At 42.9% G+C, this 18,895-nt stretch overlaps 1 protein-coding gene and 1 long non-coding RNA gene across 3 annotated transcripts in view; one reads left to right on the plus strand and one right to left on the minus strand.

The window, feature by feature from the left end:
* LOC119436181 (ubiquitin carboxyl-terminal hydrolase CYLD) overlaps window positions 1–9,259 on the minus strand; it is a 138,313-nt gene extending 129,054 nt beyond the window's left edge. Inside the window, exons 1-2 of one of the 2 annotated variants that reach the window (XM_037702954.2) lie at window positions 8,498–9,259; window positions 8,122–8,206 (exon numbers count right to left, since the gene is read on the minus strand). In XM_037702954.2, the coding sequence (XP_037558882.1) occupies window positions 8,122–8,206; window positions 8,498–8,896 (484 nt within the window). In that variant the 5' untranslated portion in view covers window positions 8,897–9,259. The remainder of the gene's footprint in view (window positions 1–8,121; window positions 8,207–8,497) is intronic. The other variant, XM_037702955.2, reaches the window with a different exon arrangement.
* The window catches only part of LOC125940237 (uncharacterized), a 148,665-nt gene that overhangs the window by 81,589 nt on the left and 48,181 nt on the right, over window positions 1–18,895 (plus strand). The gene's annotated exons all lie outside the window — the stretch shown is intronic.

The following is an 18,895-nucleotide window of genomic DNA, read 5'->3' on the forward strand; positions in this document are numbered from 1 at the left end:
TATGTTTTGGTATGCATACCACGAGAGGAAATGTTGAGAGCCGCGAAAATATCGTTTAGTACAGTCTGTCCGTTGCCTGTGCTCATAACAGCACGAGCCGCGAGCACATTCACCTCGAAAGGGTTGCAGGTCGCATTCCCACCTGTTCTTGGCGAGCTCCATCCGGTGCTTATGTCGCCGCAAATGGCACAGTTCACCACTAGTTTTACGGCCACTCCATATTCCCGGTCGCCCTTTGTCACGGTCAAGGGGCCACGGCAGAATTCGCATTTCGCGCACCGAAGCAGTTGATTTAGAGCCGCTAGGCTTAGAATCGTAAACGCGGTCCCGCTCGCCGCCGCTTCCGGAGAATCTCCGATAAGCGACTGCTTTCGGCGGGTTGCTGATAACGAAGACAGCTTCTGTCGTTCCTCCTCCGCGCGACGTTCAATTGCCACTTGTTCGGCTTCTGTGATGAGAAGCGTGTCGACGCGCGTTGCCCTCGACGTGTCGTTGACCGCAGGCATCGCATGCGCGGCCGTAGCTTCGGTAGCTGCCGTACGCTCGCTGGCGCATACCGCTGTGCTGGTCGTCGTCACTGCCGATTCATCCGAAGGTACTTGGGGTATCCGAGAACGTCGCTTGCGTTTTTTCCCGAAGGCATGAGCCGTCGCGAACTTCCGTCGACCGCCAGCCATCGTTGCGTTGCTACGGCGCACTAGACTCCGTCCAAACCACGTCTAAAATGGCGTCTCGCATTGTCGGAGAAACGAAACTCCCGGTCGTCCAATCAGAGGTCAGGATTTACCCCACGTGGTACAAAGGCGCCAATGGCGTGCGAGTATTCCCCCTTTTTTCGAAAGCGTGTACCTTCACAGTAGCCAGACTAAGTGCCCCTTTCCCGCTAAAAACGGAATGTAGAAGAATCCAGGTTTCGAATGATTCCAAAATGGCCGCGCTGCGGGTAACGGTTGGCGTAGACGAAGGCATTGAATTCGCCTCTTTTCGAGGGGCGTTTGCGAGCAAAAACGGTGATGAAGCTGACTTTAGAGCGCAATAATAAAATAAGTACTCATCAGAACGCGTTAATATTGCAGCAATAGCTTCTCTAGGACGTCTAGATTGCGAAAAAAATTGTTAGAAAAAGTCGATTTTTTTTAGATTTTTTGGGCCAGAAGACCCGTGTCTCCCCTTAATAAGAATGTGATTGAAATAAAAGTTCTGTATTGTGAACAAGTTACAACAAGCGTTAAAGGGTTGCTAAGGCAAAAACTAAGTCCACGTAGACTGCTAAAATACCGTTCCAGAAACCTCGCAGCGCTTGACTCGTGACTTAAGACTTAATTTACGACAAAATTGCGACTGCAGGGTCTGCATACTTTTAACGCGATTCAAATCACCCGCCTCCAAGCGGGGAGTGGTGACGTTGCAAACGCCATTACTGTCCTTTACTGCCGTCGGTGAGAAAAACAGCACCCGAAAGACGGCGCTACGGTTCTCTGCGCAAAACGCAAGCGCGTCACCATGGAGGAACCGAGCCAAGACAAAGTGTCAGATTCACCACTACAGCTGCTCTTGGTCAAGTGGCATGGATTATTCGGGAATCCCATAACATCACATGGACGTGGCATTCTCTACTACTTGCAATTTGTGCGAGTTTCACAAGCCAGCACAGAACTACGCGATAACAAAACTAGTGAAACATGAAAGCGCTGGCAGCGCGAAGTGCAGACAACGAAACCTTTCGACTGCCCGTGTCGTTGTCAAGGATAACGACAATGAGTTATATTTTCTAAAAATCAGACAGAACAGCACAAGTAGCCTTTTCTTTCATCCTAATGCAATACAATGGTCATTTTATTAGGAGTAGTTGAGTACTTGTGACATAATTGTAATTAGGAATGCCTTCGTCATCAGGCTAGTACTTGAATGTTGCGGGGGAGTCTTTAATCGTGTCCTGCATTTACCTCAATTTCTCGATAACTAAGCGATAATATTGATGCCTTACACGTTCTTGAGCACTAATCTATCACTTTAGCTTGACTTAATATTTGCCTTTAGTATCCCTTTGAGCTAACAATTTTTCATAGAGTTTGAGTTAGAAGGTTTAAACATGCCAGGTGTTATCAAAAATGTTCAATACTGGCCCCGTTTTAAAAAAAGTAATATATTTATTTGCATTCAAACACTGTCACATTCGAAATAGTCCCTTTGCAAAGCAACAGAGCGCTCCCGGCATTTCTGTAACTTAGCGAAAATGGGCTGGACGCCTTCTTTCCAGAACGAGTCGAGTGCCCTTCCGTGATTTAAGCAATCGTGTCAAACTGGCCATCTTTGAGCTGGGTTTTAAATTTTGGGAAAATATTGATATAAGCAGAAGCAAATCCTTATGAACTGCCTGTCTTTCAAGTTGAGGGTCATCACTATAGGGACAACACTTAGGTGTACGTACAGGCAAGTCATTGCAGTGTCGCCAGGCATGTCCACAGCTGGACAAAGTGCATGTTCATCATGTTTTTCAGCATTCACAGTATTGTGCATCAGGAATTCATCCCAAATGGCCAGACTATGAACAGCGAGTTTTACTGCCAAGTTTTAGGGCCTCTGGGGGAGGTTGTTTGTTGTTTGGAGAAAACAGCCCGATCTGGTGCCCATTAGCTGGATGCTGCACGACAACAATGCACCCTATCACCAATCACTCCGTACCCGAGAGTTTCTCACCCGAAACAACATGGTTTCTACTCTACTCTGTGGGGATGCGCGACTCTCACGCGTCTCCTGTGGTCCGGCTTCACCGCGTGGCTGGGTGCCGGAGGCGGTCGTAGTGGTTGCGGCGCGTTGCGAGAGATGGCGCGAGTGTCGCCATGCTAGCGCCACCGAACGGCGGGGTGACTTGGGAGAAAAAGGTCGAAGGGCTCTCTCTCTCTTGGGCTTGGGATCGGCGGCAACACGCACGAACGCTTCGCGCGTGCGCCGGCCCGCTTCGCGCGAGGCTAAGACAGGTATGGACGAACACGGATCGTTTGAGCGCGCCACCATTCGCGTGACTGTACACGTGAACGACTAGGCGATGGTGTCATAGCATGGGGCGAACGTATTCGCTCGCTATCGGGTCGCGGTGAGTCGGACTTCCTTGATTTGTCGCGCGCCCGTGTGAATGTTCTATTGGTTGTAATTCGGCTGGCGTGCATTAGTGTATGAAAGGTGCAATAAATGCCCTTTTGATTGTTTGCACTACTGTGTTGTCGTTCCTTTGTCCCAAGAGCATGTGAGACCCCACAACTCGCAGAAGGGTACTTGACTCATTCCGGAAAAGAGACTAACTACCAGGACATATTTGCAAAGTGGCAGGAACGCTGGGAGCACTGTACTGATGTGCAAGGGGACTATTTCAAAGGTGGCAGTGTTTGAATGAACATAAATTACCTTCAAAACAGAGTCAGTCTCAAAACTTCTTGATACCATCATGTACACCAGACAACAGTGACAAAAAGAAATTATTTTAATGGTAATAAAAATCACTTCTTGCATTGTTTTAATAGGCATCATAAGAATAATTTTTACTTTTATTAAAGCAATGAAGAAAGATAGTTGGTGTAAAAAAGCCTTTTGTGAAATATACATAATACCAGTCAAGTGATTACTGCTTGTAGCTTGCCATGTGCTGTGGACATGGCAATTATGACTAGTATTTACCAAGCTACCATATATATATATATATATATATATATATATATTTTTTTTTCCTTGTCTGTGCTTGCTACAAACCAAAAATTTTAAACATTTTCAATAATGAACTAAAATATGCTAATTAACTCTTATTACTAACTTCAGGGCACATGTTGTAAAATGCGAAATTGAAGCTAAGGAGCAGTGAACTTATGTCTGCATAGCATAAATCCTAAGACTAGCACCACTTTTGAGATATGCAACCTTAAATTTGTGTTATGAAATACACTGGAGTTCCAGTGAACAGCTTTGCAAAAGGGTGCCTCTAACAGTTTGGGATGATTTTAACTGAAACACCGAGGCATTTTTTTTAGAAGATTATGGGAACGGATACCCCGAAAGTGGTGCTACTCATAGAACCTCATGTCTGCCTAGCCACACATCAGAATCCGAATTTTATTATTAAAAGTTGGAACATATTACAAGTATTTAGTATACAGGAGGAGGTCCCATAGTCAAAGACTGTATCGGGACCTCCTGTACAAGAGCAATTATGATAATTAACATCTTAAAGCAACAGTAGCAAACAATAAAGTAGTACACAAGCAAAAAGAAAAGAGGGTTAACAGAACAAAATACTCAGTAGATTGTAAAGAATAACAAGGTTTAGCATATCTCATGGTAACAAGAACAATTGTACGAAAAAAAATAATTAAAAATTAATAACCGTTTTATTTGCTTTGTTACAAGAATAAAGAAATAAGAAGAATGGACGAAACATAAAAAGAAAAGATATATCAAATAAACGGGACACAATAAATCTCGTTAGTCTTTCAACAATAAATGCATTTTTAGTTCTCCTCTAAATTTGTGTAAAGATCTTGTTTTTCATTAAGTGGAAGAGTGTTCCATATTGATACGGAGGTGAATTCTACGGTCTGTTTACCGTAGTTAGTGCAAACTCTTGGTATAAGAAAATTGTTGTTCAAGGCAAATCTGGTGGTACTATAAATCATCAGGTTAGATGGTGAAAATGTGATCAGTGGTAGCTCGTTATTCAAAAATCTGTAGAAAAAAATGCCTAGGTTGTATTTAGTGAGTTCAGAGATGGTAAGAATGTTATTCTCATGTAGTAGAGAATTGGCATTAGAAAAACGTGAACTGCAAGTAATTATTCTTATGGCTTGGTTCTGAACTATCTGGAGAGACGCAATACGAGTATTATAGGTGTTTCCCCAACATACTATACTGTAAGTAATATGAGAGTGGACAAAAGAATGATAAAGTGAGAGTAGTGTGGTGTGCGTGAAGTTAGCACTGTATTAATTAAGATGCATATACCGTAAGCTATTTTCTTTTTTATGTGAGCTATATGATTTAGATATTTCAGATTACAATCAAGTAGAATGCCAAGGAAAGATGAACATGAGCTTGAAGGAAGACAGTGGGGACCAAAAGTGATAGGCAGAATGGATGTTAAGGTTCGCTGATGAGAAGAAAATACAACAAATTTAGTTTTAGTTGCATTAATAGATAACATGTTCACATTGCACCACCTTAGAATATTTTCTAAATCAGTATTTAGTTTAGTAACGAGAGAGGAGATATCTTTATGAAAGGTGAATATAGTGGTATCATCAGCATATAGAATGCATTTTGTGAAAGAGAGACAATTAGGTAGATCATTAATATAAATCAAAAACAGAAGTGGCCCCAGGATAGAGCCCTGGGGCACACCAATGTTAGTAGTTCGCTGACAAGAATACACATTGGAAATAGAAACAACTTGAACTCTGTTATATAAGTAGCTTTTTAGTAGTAAAAGGGCAGGGCCGCAAATGCCAATTGCCTCGAGCTTAGTGAATAGGATATTGTGATTTATGCTGTCAAATGCTTGCGTTAGATCGATAAAAACTGAGGCCACGAGAAATCCTTCAATAATTTTTTTTAGTTGGTCAGTAAGATGAATGAGTGCCAGCTCTGTGGAATATCCACAGAGCTGGCATCTCTGAACTCGCAAACATCCTATCCACAAAAACGACACGTGCCTAGATAAGAGCTTTTTCTTTAAATATTTAAAGTGTTCCAGAATATACGTGTTACATATAAAACACCTGACATATACGTGTTAAATAAGCTACCCCGACTCTTGGATGGACTAAGAGGAAGACCTTGCTTGCAGGACCGACTACTCTGACAGTTTGATAACTTCTTTTGCTAACTATTTGTCACGTGCAATCATGCAACAGCTCAAGAACTTCCTTTATTCAGTGTGCTTTTGAGGAGTGGTACTTTTCAATAATTTCAATTCAAGAATATATTCAATAAAAATCCACTCAATTCAATAAATATACATACTAGGAAACCAAACTCAGAGGTCCCCGTACAGCTCTATGCTCGGAGACCCCCTTGTCTTGTCCCCACCAGTTGTACATCAACTGGCGGGGAGTTACCTGACTCCCAAGTTACCTCACTATACCTAACAAATAGTTTTCTTAGTCTTAAAAGTCACCTAGGCCTAGGCCCTCTATGGCATCCACATCACACAACCCAGCAATGGCTCCCTCGGAGTAACAAACTAATTTCAAAGGCCGTGCTCCTGTCTACTGCAGTCGCTGGAAGCAATGTTGTGGCTGCCATGTTTTGAACACCACCTATTCCTTTGTTGTTGTTTTTTTCTTCTTTTTATTGAATTGTGCCTCACACTCATACAAAACTGAAAAAAAAAAACGCGGCTTGTTTTGGATAAACTACATTACTCATTACTATAATGTGTCCGGTAGACGTGTACTCTATGGTATATCTGACTTCATATATGCCATGCTGGCACCTGTGACACACACTGAACGAGTATAAGTTCTTCATATTGACCCTTTTCGCGGCGATCCTGTGGGCGCTGCCATATTTAATCACGTGGTGACGCGTCCATTGCTTGCCTCAACTGCCTCCGTTGCCTCCTTGTTTACAATGGAAGTGTATGACGCCGGCGCGGCTTAGAAAACCTGTCTTTGGAGGTATCGTAGACGGTGACTAGGTGGACGACACGAAGCTTTGATCACAGCTTCAGAGAACATGCAAAAGCGCTTTCAGAGCTGATTAAGCTATGTCCAAACGGCGCGAGCAGCGTATATAGTGCTTGTTCTAAAAGCGGGGCTAAATTTGTATTCCAAGCTATCCAAGCTTTCCGATTATGAATTCAGTCAGGATTAGTGTGTTTTGCTCTTTGTTCTTTATTTGGCAAATATTTTGAAGCAGTGGCTTATCAGTTTCTGACTCAGTGAAGGTCTTCGGTGTGGCCACTATCTGATTATTTTCTGCCTAATCGCTCGCGGGTGTGCTCAGTTCTGATAGATTTGTTCTTGCTGCGCACAAGGCATGAAACGTAGCTGTTTTGTACATTGTAATACCTTTTACCAAATATATATTACAGCTAGTAACTTTGTTTACTCTTGTGGACCGTCACGAAACATTCAGTTTCGACCATTCATGCACCATAGGTGTAGTCCGTCATTTATTGTGCGTATACAGTGCGCATATATTCAAGTGTGCGCCCATTCACTTATTCTTGATACGTCGGCGATAGAGTGGGCATAAGTTTTCCTGCCATTTGGGACAGATGTGTATAGATAACGTGCGCGAAACTTACTATGACAGGAAGCGGCGCTACTCCCTTTGTCATTGTTTATCGAGTGGTACTCACTCTTGCCGACGTTCTGGCGATGAAGCCCTTTCTTCGAAGGTTATAGCAATACAAGGCTGGCGGATGAGCAAATTTCTGTATCCTCAAGGAAAGCCGTACATCACAAAGTGCCGGTAACACGTTCAGACAGTTGCAGCAGCGGTCCGCGAACTTGGCCACACAGATTCATTCTATTCCTTAACATGCCAGTCACTATTTTTGCAGCCAACTACTGCACACGTCTTCAATCCACATTATTCAATCTAGCATGATTGGAGCACAGTGTGTAAGTGAAAACTTAGTTGCATTTCCGACAGCTGATCGCACAGAAGCAAGGTAGAAGCGGTAATGATTTCGTATTCGTGCAGCAGTCGCTGAGGAGAGGTATGGCGCGCCGCCGTGAGCGCCATCTCATTTCTCTAAAACAAACTGCTCTGCGAAAAGAGTCAATAGAGGAGGGACTGTCACGGAGGGACTGTCACAGAAGGCAGCTAGTGATGTTCCTGCTAGATATAATCAGAATGTAGGAACTTTTTAATAATGCCCGTGATTGATGCACTTTTTCTTTTACGGCCACCTGCACTGCATTCCGAGGCTTGCAACTCCAACATGGAGGTCAGTCATGTGGCAGATGCATGCCAGTTCTTTGCAGTGATGGCGAATATCACTGTTGCCATGAATCATTAAACATAAGTCTCGCAGTATACACCAAAAACTATTTTCGCACCGCATGCCCATGCAACCTGAGGAACCAACATAAACGGCATCAAGCACAGGCTAGAATCGGAACTGACCGTGATAAATTTCCCGGCCTTCAAGAAGCCGAAGGTCTTGAATTGAGAAACACTGCTTCCTCTTGATGGGGTCATTGGTACCATCCTGCCAAGGAAAACCAGTCAATATAAAAAGTAAGGGCGGCCTGAAGTGCACTTCTACTGCCTACTTTTACTATTCTTTTTTATTTGTTTCATGTGCTCAGAGCATGCATAGGCTAATCAGTTCTTGCCAGAAGGCATGTGTGTGGCTGAAAAGTCGAAGTAGCACGTCAGTGCCCGGTGCCCGCTATGACGGAAGAGATTGGATTGTTTCAGACAAATTTGAGTTTTGCTTGCACTTACAAGGTACATAGGGGCGCTACAGTGTTAGAACAATATATGATAATAGTACTACCTGAATTTCTACGATGAACCGAATGCCAGGACCGTATTCGCGAACGACTCCCTTGAACTTGACGATTCCTTCGAACTTGTCCTTCACCACAACACGTTTGTTTTCGCTAATCACGGGTATCTCCTTCAGCCACTCTTGGTCGCGATAGATCTTGAGCCGGTTACGCACTGGTTTGACTGGCAGCAGCACAAGAGCTTCGAGGGACGTCACTTCGCGCAGGATTTCCCTGTTACACAGTATCACACCGGAGTCCCCAGGGTCTAAGGACTGCACCTTCACCTTCGATTCATACGGATCATCCGCCAAGACCTCAAACAACGTCCCAGCATCAAACCGCGGGTTCTGGATGTCCCGATCCAAGAGGACTTTCGGTTTGTGACTCTGGGTGGTTCGGTTCATGCCGAAACGGCTTGCTCATAAGGCTGGTTCGTGAAGCGCGAATGCCGAGAGCGGTAATTGTTTCCTACTTAGCTTACTACTGTTCCTACCCCAATCATTGAAAGGTTAGCTGGACTAAAGCCCGTGGCAGCTCGAAAACCAATGCGTCAGTTGGAGAGACATGGCGGAGCGGCGAGAAAGGAATGACCTGGTGTTGAAGAACTGCTCCCAAGGCACCTGCAGTAAAGTTGTACTGACTACCATTATACTTATTTCCCTACGACGATGGTGCAACGCGCAGCTGATCAAGCCACACTTGTCAAATCTACATGAACCCTGCTGGAATCGCCAGCCCAGATAAGAAACCCGAACACAACAAACCCTCCATTAAAAACCCCTTTCAATCAGCCGCAAGAACGTATAAATGACATTTGCGGAACTTTGCGGAAATATATATGTTATCTCACAAAGGCAAACGTTATATTTACTGACGCAGGTAAATAAATTAGAAAACTTATTTTAGTTATATGTATTACTGACTACACGGCAGATTTAGATGAGTGATGATGACAGTGCATATTGGTGCATATTACAGTAGACGTATGGTAGATAGGTGACGAGTGGATGTAAAGTGATGCATACCTACCTGTTAAAAGAGTCGTAGTGCGCGGTGAAAATTTCGTGCTTCGCTGTGTACCCGAGATGAAGGATGTCTAGGGCACTCTGTTTTCCTCTAAACTGGTGATTATAGATACATAGCCGAAACAAAGCTGTCGTTTTCTTTCCATTGTCTTTGCACAAGTGGTGGGGAATCGACCAAGAATCGGGTGGTTCGCGTAAAATTTAGAATAATAAGAAAATTGATGTACTCGGATTACTTTTGGCATTCAGTGTTTATTCAGACCACTGATCTGTACTGTTTTGCCCCCTAAAGTAGAGATCGGTGGGTAAGACAGTGTAGTTCTACTGGTAAAACTGCTTGACCGCACTCTATCTGCGCATAACTTTATGGAATGACTTGTTTTTTTTTTTTTTTTTTTCCCTACTTTTTTTTCACTTTATACGCGAGACCTTGCGAGACTTATCACAAATTATAGTGTACTAAATTATAGTACACTGTAGTCAAATCACTCAAAACTTATGGCATCCTCGGCTATTTCGCCTCGAGTGAGCGGCAACAAATCCGAGGACTGCTCCGGTGCGCACTGGCAGTGATGTCATGGGTGTTCTGTGGTGATGTTCCGTACTTCACATAATAATTTTCGGCATTTTTCTCGGCATGCTTCTAAAAAAAAAAAAAAATCCCCGTAGATTTCCCTGCACCTTCATACAAAAAATTGGTGTGGTTTAGCTTTGGTTAACCCTGGTTGATAGCGAAAGCTTCACTGCCCTGGCTCTAGGCTCGTTGTCGAGCTGTGGCCGAGGTGTGGTTTCGCTATGATATACATACATGTTTGCAATTAATACAGTGTTTATTCATCATTTTTTATGCCTATGAACACACTGCGGTGATCAGTAAAGTAGTGAGACTAGGTTGCAACTCAAATATAGTCCGACGTAGCGTGAACGCGCGCACACGTTATGTCACGTTGGCGAGAACAACAGCGGCTATAGCAGCTATAGTTCGACCGATGGTTCGACGTACTGGCGCCGCCAATGCGCTCCGACGCGCCCGGCGTCTGATGCCCCTCGCCCGCGTGCCGATAATGCTCTCTTGTGGTTTGACCTCTAGCTCTCAAGGTGAAAACTGTTGAGTGGCTGTTGACTGGCTTCCCGAGATAGCGTAATGAAGCTTTCGCTTCAAAATCGTTGCCCCAGTTGGCAATTGGGTCACTTTTTTTTTCCAAGATTAATTAACGAATTTTGCAAATACTAACGGGCAATGAGAACTTTGTATAGCATTCTGGGGAACATATAATTTAGCAGCTTCCAACTTCCTACTTGTTACGTAATCATTTTCTCTGCATTCTAAAAAAAATAAAATAAAAAAAGCCTGCAAAATTTATTTTAAATAAAAGAAAAGCACGTGGCATACCCGCTGGCGCATATGTTTCTTTCTCTATTCTATGCTATGGCTTGCACACCGCGATTGCAGAGGTGCTTGCACATATACCACGTATGAACGAACAGCGCGTTTATCCTAGGGTGTGCTGCCTGAAGTGCCCATCGCTATCATGAATCACCATGAGTAAGCACATAACAGAAATATATCGCCCGGCGCGCCTATGTTATACCTGCGTTGCCGCCCTGTAACATGTTAAGTGGAAGCACACCACCGTGACACAGGCTAAATGCGCTGCTTGTTCATACGCGGCACGTTTGAGAGCCCTGCAATTTACCCTGCAATCGCGGCAAGCATAGGTCCCTTAGGCACACAAGCGGTCATGTCACGTGCTATTTTTTCATATTTCGCAGCTTTCTTTAGAACGCAGAAAAAAATAATGTAACACAAATAGGGAGTTTTTAGAAGCTGCTGAATTAATTTCCTAGAATGCTCTACAACTTGCTCATTGGAAACCTTGCCCTAAACTTAATCCTTGCAAAGCTGATTAATAATCTTGACTAATTGGGCAATTAAGCAGAATACAAGAAATAGTGGACTTGCTCCATACAATAGCCAACAACATGCATTTGGTTGTGTCCCACTAGAGTGCTTTGGCATATTTTTAATCTTGGCTAAAATTAGCTGGGACACCTCGTATTCTTTGAAGAAGTATCTTGCCAATACCGTGATTATGATATGAAGAAATTACCTTTGACAAACATAACACAGTTTATTTTACATTTCAATTTGAGAACTTAATCTTTAATGTGCCTTCCTGTTCAGTTTCGGACATCTCTTCTGCATAGTCAAGAGCTTTAGCATCAACTACCACTGGCGCCCCGCAGCTTTCGAGTGATTCGTAGTAGTTTAACTTATCAAATATTGACGCAACAGTCTGTAGTTCAAATTTAATTGTTTGAAACAGCATTTTGGCTTTTCAACAATGCAGACTACGGGAACTTGAAACTGGCTCACTGTAAGTTGAGCCCGTATGTGCGCTGACAATGATGTGTTGTGGATTGACAAGTGATGTCTTGTTCACTGGCATATATTCAATATTTACTTCGTTACTCCAACATTCCTCGTAATATTGCAAAGTTCCCATTTTCCTTTTCCTCCAAAATTATATATGGCCAAAAATACCACCCACAAGGGAAAATTCCTTGCATGGGACATCACTGCCCTCTGGTTTCTTATTCTATGATGTGCACTGCTAGCACCACTTAGTGGTTTGAATTGTGAATGCTGCTGAGTTGCACATGTGAGTATTTCGATGATGACGTGAAATTAAGGGCACTCTTCGGCATGCCAAACAGCACGCTGATGGCATTTGAGAGGTTTTATTTCCAGCAAACGTGCACAAAATTCCATTGCTTCCGTCATCTTCAGAAGCCATGCTAGTCCAGCTTTGCTTACAGTAGAATCTAAACTTCATAGTTGGCTATCACTTACATCTCTTGAAGCATAGATGCTGTACACTGTTCTGCACTGCATTTAAAAATGAACCAAGTGCTTCCAGAAATGCTCACACCGATGTCATCGAAGCGCTTAACTCCCATAAAATTGTTCACTTTCAGGCATTCCTTACAGTGGTAGCTGGCAGCTAAATTGATCAATTGTTTGTCCCCACTATTGTTGGACTAAATTCATTAAGGCGCATACAAAAAATTCTATGCATTCTAGCTTCCTTGCCATAGCAATGCCAGGTGTTGGCTGGTTCGCGTCATCTGCAACACATGCAATGCCTGCTGGGATTGCACAGTGGCGCCAGTTTTTCTGGTGCACGTTGGGACAAAAAAAAAAATGTACCAACATGGTGCACGTCTTTTACTGAGTACAGTTTATGCACACTAGTGCTATTATCGAGAATGCTATTAATGGCTGGATTTTTCACTTCTGGAATTTCTGACAGCCGTGGCATGCATTTAAATAGTGTGGGCAGTTTAGTGAAGGCATGTTTCTACAGTGCCAGTTAATCAATTTTTTTAGCGAACCGTTCGCCATCCGTATTTCTTTCCTTGACCATGTGCCTTGCATTTCTTTAGTCTAACATTAACATTATACCTGGTTCTACCCGTTTCTACCAGAGTTCTACCGTTGATACAGATGCATTGCTAATCCACAACTCGGAAAAACTCCTGCCACCAATTGCACATGCGTGCAGAAAAGAGGGAGGTGGTCACAAACAGGCGGTCAGGTAACACAAATTTTTACACATGGGTGTAATGCCTCTCCTTAGCTGCCCGACTGGACTTTTGAGCAGAATAATTACTACTACTACTACTACTACTACTACTACTACTACTACTACTACTAGTAGTACTACTACTACGTTACAGCCAGTAAAAAATCTGTAATGCCATTTCCTAACAGCTGATACATACTGCATTGACCAGGTTGCCCCAACTTGGAACGCTCGACTTCTAAAAATTCAGACTCGTAGATTCTGTATATGTTCATTTTTAAAGAGATGCTGATGATATTGTATAGGGCTTTGTGCCACAAGTGCCAATATGGCCAAAGAGTGCCAAAAGATGGTATTATGTAGCCGATGGTGTGGTCAATGTCAAAGGGTATATGTGATGCGGCTGCACAGTGGCCTGAATACATTCGGTGTAAAGTGCATAAACTATATATGGTAAATGATGTGTAACATTCTGCCAGCTGCCATGGCGATAGCAGCTTGCTGGATGCATTAGATGGTATTCTAGAAGTGGGACACCCATTTCTTAATTATAGATTATAGCACCGTAATTAAGGCATGAGCGTACAAGACTCTTGTACAAGTTTAAAGGCACTTCCAATCACTACCTCATGTTGTGTGCGACAGAAGTTTTAAAAGGTTCATTGTTTTCATACATTTTACGCTCAGATACTTAAGAAGGGGGATGAACATTAACCTAAGGTTAGAGTCTAGAATCATTCCTAGGAATTTGTGTTCGTTGCTTACAGAGAGTTCACCTCCATTGATTACAATACTTGGCACTGGTGTTACGCCTTTCTTGTTTGAGAAGAGTGTGCAAGTACTTTTCTGGATTTTTAGTTTAAGCCCATTTTCACTCACACATTTAGACAATTTGTTTAATCCAAGCTGCACCTGTCGTTCGCAAATACCTAGCACTATTGCATGATTTGAAACCTATCTGTACATTTGATGAGCGACACTTCTGTGCGAGTTTGTGACAGGACGTGTTTTGTTTGACAGTAGTGCTTTTCTTTCGAGGCACGTTTGGTAAATTGCATTCATTATTATTAATTTCTCTGAGGATACTTTGGAACAACTTTGAGTTTTAAGAACGTTCTGTTAGGCAGAGGGTAGTGTTGGTCTCTTCTGATTGTGGTAGAGGCAGATAAATTTTCGAGTTAATTTGATGTTCGCTTTCAGGAAACGTGACAGCTGAACGCTTGAGAAAGGATAGCATCAGTGGTTTTTTTGCGCAGAGATATGCAGATAGTTCGCGTGAGTTTCCATTAAACTAAGACTTTCTTTTCAGATTTCGCTAGTTCTGAAAATAACACTGTATCGATCAGGTTAGATACTGGTTATTCTGCATTCTACTTCACCTGATTTTATAAATCGCCAGATGGTTGTTCCCGCACGCACATAGAAAGTACCGCGCCTTAGAAACGGACTGCGCGGATCGCTTTTAGTAATGCTACACCCTACAGATTTCATTTCTCTTCGACGTATTGTGTAAGGGTATGTCGAAGGCTGTGCGTGTCTCGCACGTGTATTTAGAAGTCGGCAGCATTTGAGTTTAAATAGGCGCGAATCTTCTTGTAGGCTTGAATGTGTAATTTGCGCTTTTTTTTTTTTCTTTTTTTATGCATGGGTTGCTCGCAAGGGTTTTGACCGTAAAGTGAGAGCGAGTCTGATAGTAGATACTATCAATGTGACGTCAACGAGGCTCTCAGTGGCACTATTACAGGCGTTACGGTAATAACGGATGTAGAGTACGAACAGACAGTTCATGGCGTTTGTGCCGCATATAATATTTCAATTACCATTTGTTTAGGGTCATCCTTTTTTTTTTTTTAGTATAGTAAGCTGAAGGTCGTATGTAAGTCCGAATCCTCCTCCAGTCCACTACAGTTTCAGGCATGGAGTGGTGCCTAGCACCGGCAAAAAAAAAAAAAAAAATTGCCGAGAACTACTGGGGCTATACTAGTCAAGGTGCTACCAAATTAGGAAGGCCCACTAAGCTTCAACAAAGTCACTCCCTCACCAGAACAGGAATTAGCCTCCCTGGTGCAGTATTCGGCCGCTACCTCCAAAATGACTCCTCCAATTTATCCATGGCCCTCAGTCCCCAGCGGCTGCAGAGCACCTGACCAAGGCGGCGGTCAGACCTGCTACGTGGCAAAAGGGTGCTAAGAATCTCTGGGTCTGGACAGGCCACCAATCGCGCACCCTATCGAGTGAGGCTAGCTTAGCAGAGCTATTTGAAGAATTATCAGGTATTGCCTGAGATATTATTGGCCTTAGTGAGGGGGTGAGAAGAACTGGTGAGGCTTATACAGTGCTGACTACGGCCACGTCCTCTGCTACAGAGGTCTTCCAGATGGAAGAGAATTCGGAGTAGGATTTCTAGTCCAAAAGGACATGGCGGGCAACATTGATGAATTCTAAAGCATTTATGAGAGTGTAGCAGTTGTCGTAATAAAGCTGAATAGGAGGTATAGAATGAAGGTTGTACAAGCCTACGCCCCATCCTCCAGTCACGATGATGAAGAAATAGAACAGTTTTATGAAGATGTTGAATTAGCAATGAGAAAAGTGCAAACTCAGTATACTGTAGCCATGGGTGACTTCAATGCAAAAGTGGGGAAAAAGCAGGCTGGCGAGCAAGCAATTGGCAACTACGGCATCGATTCTAGGAACACTAGAGGAGGATGTTGGTAGAATTCGCGGAAAGGAAGAAGGCTCCGAATAATGAATACCTTCTTCAGGAAGCGCAGCAACAGGAAGTGGACCTGGAAAAGCTCTAATGGAAAAACAATGAATGAAATTGATTCAGATCCCAGCATAGTGCAAGATGCAGAAGTGTTAGGTAGGGTAAAGTGCAGTGACCATAGGTTAGTGAGGTCTAGGATTTCTCTCAATTTGAAGAAAGAAAGAAGAAAATTAGTCAAGAAGAACAGGCCAACCAAGACGCAGTAAGGTAAAAGCATACCAATTCATGTGGTGCTCGCAAACAAATATGCAGCTTTAGAACAGGAAGATAACGACAACATAGAGGTAAAGAATGAAACCGTAACTAGGTTGATCTCAGAAGCAGCAATTGAAGTGGGAGGTAAGGCACAAAGACACCACGTAGGTAAGCTCCTCCCCAGTAACAAGGACCTAATAATGAAATGGCAAAAACATGAAAGTGCCAAACTCAAGAGATCAGATAGAATTCGCTGAACTGTAGAAACTGATCAACACGAAGAAAGTAAGGGATATCCGAAATTATAACGCAGAAAAGATTGATGAAGCAGTACAATATGGACGCAGCATGAAATCAGTGAGAAGAAAACTAGGCATAGGACAAGGCAAAATGTATGCACTGAAAGATAAGCAGGGTAATGTCATCAGCAATTTCGATGACATAGTAAAAGCAGTGGAAAAATTCTATACTGAGCTGTACAGTTCCCAGAGCAGCCAAGCTATTTTCATTCGAAGTAGTGATGAACAGGATACAGAGGCCCCTTCTATAACTAGCGATGAAGTTAGAAGGTCCTTGAAAGACATGACCAGGGGTTAAAGCTGCTGTAGAAGATGGACTAACAGTCGATTTAATCAAGGATGGAGGAGATACCATACTTGAAAAGCTCGCGGCCCTTTATACGCAATGCCTCACGACTTCAAGTGTACCAGAAAGCTGGAAGAGCACCAACATTATACTCATCCACAAGAAGGAAGACGTTAAAGAATTGAAGAATTATAGACCCATTAGCTTGCTCTCAGTATTGTATAAAATGTTCACCAAGGTAATTTCAAATAGAATCAGGGCAACACTTGACATCAGCCAACCAAGAGAACAGGCTGGCTTCAGGAAGGATATTCTACGATGGATCATATCCATGTCAACACCAGGTAATAGAGAAATCTTCAGAGTACAATCAACCTCTCTATATGGCTTTCATAGATTATGAAAAAGCATTTGATTCAGTAGAGATACCAGCAGTCACAGAGGCATTACGTAACCAAGGAGTACAGGATCCATACGTGAATATATTGCAAATATCTACAAGGATTGCACAGCAACCTTGGTTCTCCACAAGAAAAGTAGAAAGTTACCTACCAAGAAAGGGGTCAGGCAAGGAGACACAATCTCTCCAATGCTATTCACTGCATGCTTAGAAGAAGTATTCAAGCTCTTAGACTGGGAGAAACTTGGAGGTTAACAAAGAAGCTCGAGAACAATTTAAGGACCGCACAAAGAGCGATGGAATGAGAAATGTTGGGCCTAACGTAAGAGACAGGAAGAGAGCGGTGTGGATTAGAGAGCAAACGGGGATAGCCGATATTCTAGTTGACATTAAGAGGAAAAAGTGGAGCTGGGCAGCCCATGTAATGCATAGGATGGATAACCCTTGAACCATTAGAGTTGCAGAATGGATACCAAGAGAAGGGAAGCTCAGTCGAAGACGGCAGAAAACTAGGTGGAGTGATGAAGTTAGGAAATTCGCAGGTGAAAGTTGGAATCAGCTAGCGCAAGACAGGGGTAATTGGAGATCGCAGGGAGAGGCCTCGTCCTGCAGTGGACATAAATATAGACATGATGATGATGATATGTACATCATCAATGTATATACAGAATAAAACAGTGCGTGGAATGACTGCATGCAGGGAATTTATTTTTAAAACAACTGTGCAACTAAGTACGCCCCTTGTGGCACACCTGTTACCTAGGTGAATGATCTTAACAAAGCGTTGCCCACTCTTTCACGAAATGTGCAGTTAGACAAGTAGCTTTTAAAACTGTTTAACATGTTGCCACGGACAACCATTGCAGAAAGATTTCGCTGAATCCCAAAGCACCATGTCATGTCAAACGCTTTCTCTAGATCTAGAAATGTTTAAAGCGAAGCTTTCTTTGCCCCTTCACCTGGGTTTGGAGTTTGTTGTCGTTTCCTCACCAGATATATTTATGGAAATATATAGTAGACAACTTGGGCCACATGGTATGTGTTGGCTGCTGTCTAGCCTAGCAGACAACCTGAGTCACTGGATACTGCCCATTCTTGGCCATCTCCCAGAATGGATGTGCACTGTGATACAAGGGGTAAGAAGCCTTCAATGTATTTATACATGAGCCATATTTCTCTATGCTCATGCACCTCTCATCAACATTCTTCCCTCGACAAGCATCATACATTGTCTTTATCCTTATGACGCAGACAGCTAACAATTACGGGCTACAAAACTGTGCTTGTGTCATTTGCTACTGCTGCCACCTCACTAACTCAAGTTTCGCGTCATTTAGGCCTACATTCCTTTGGATCTGTGCATTCCTTAACACTGCAATGTGCCATTCTTTAGAAGGTTAAGAAGAAAAAGAAAAATTTTCAATTTAATTTCAAAGGTCACGAGGACAACATACATCATCAACAGCCTACCTTTATGTCCACTGCAGGACGAAGGCTTCTCCCAGCGATCTCCAATTACTTCCGTCTTTCGCTAATCATGCATCCTACTTTAAAATACTCCGAGTATGTTTAAAGATTGCGTGCTTTTGGCAGATGCAAGTGCACAAAACCCAGCTAGAACAGCACCAGATACGATTACTTCCAATGTACTGCAAATCCTGAAAACCTTATGTTCCACTTTGTGCTAAAATTATGAAATTCAAACAAGGGTTCATGCTCATCCTTGATGTAGGTTATAAAATGTTCCCTGAATAGGTGTTGGTTTATTACACTGCAATGTGTCGTCAGCAGAAAAGCAATTATGTCGAAGCAGATGTGCACTGCATATAAAGTTTAGTACC

The sequence above is a fragment of the Dermacentor silvarum genome, chromosome 1 (assembly GCF_013339745.2).
Source record: "Dermacentor silvarum isolate Dsil-2018 chromosome 1, BIME_Dsil_1.4, whole genome shotgun sequence".
Taxonomy (NCBI): Eukaryota; Metazoa; Arthropoda; class Arachnida; order Ixodida; family Ixodidae; genus Dermacentor; species Dermacentor silvarum.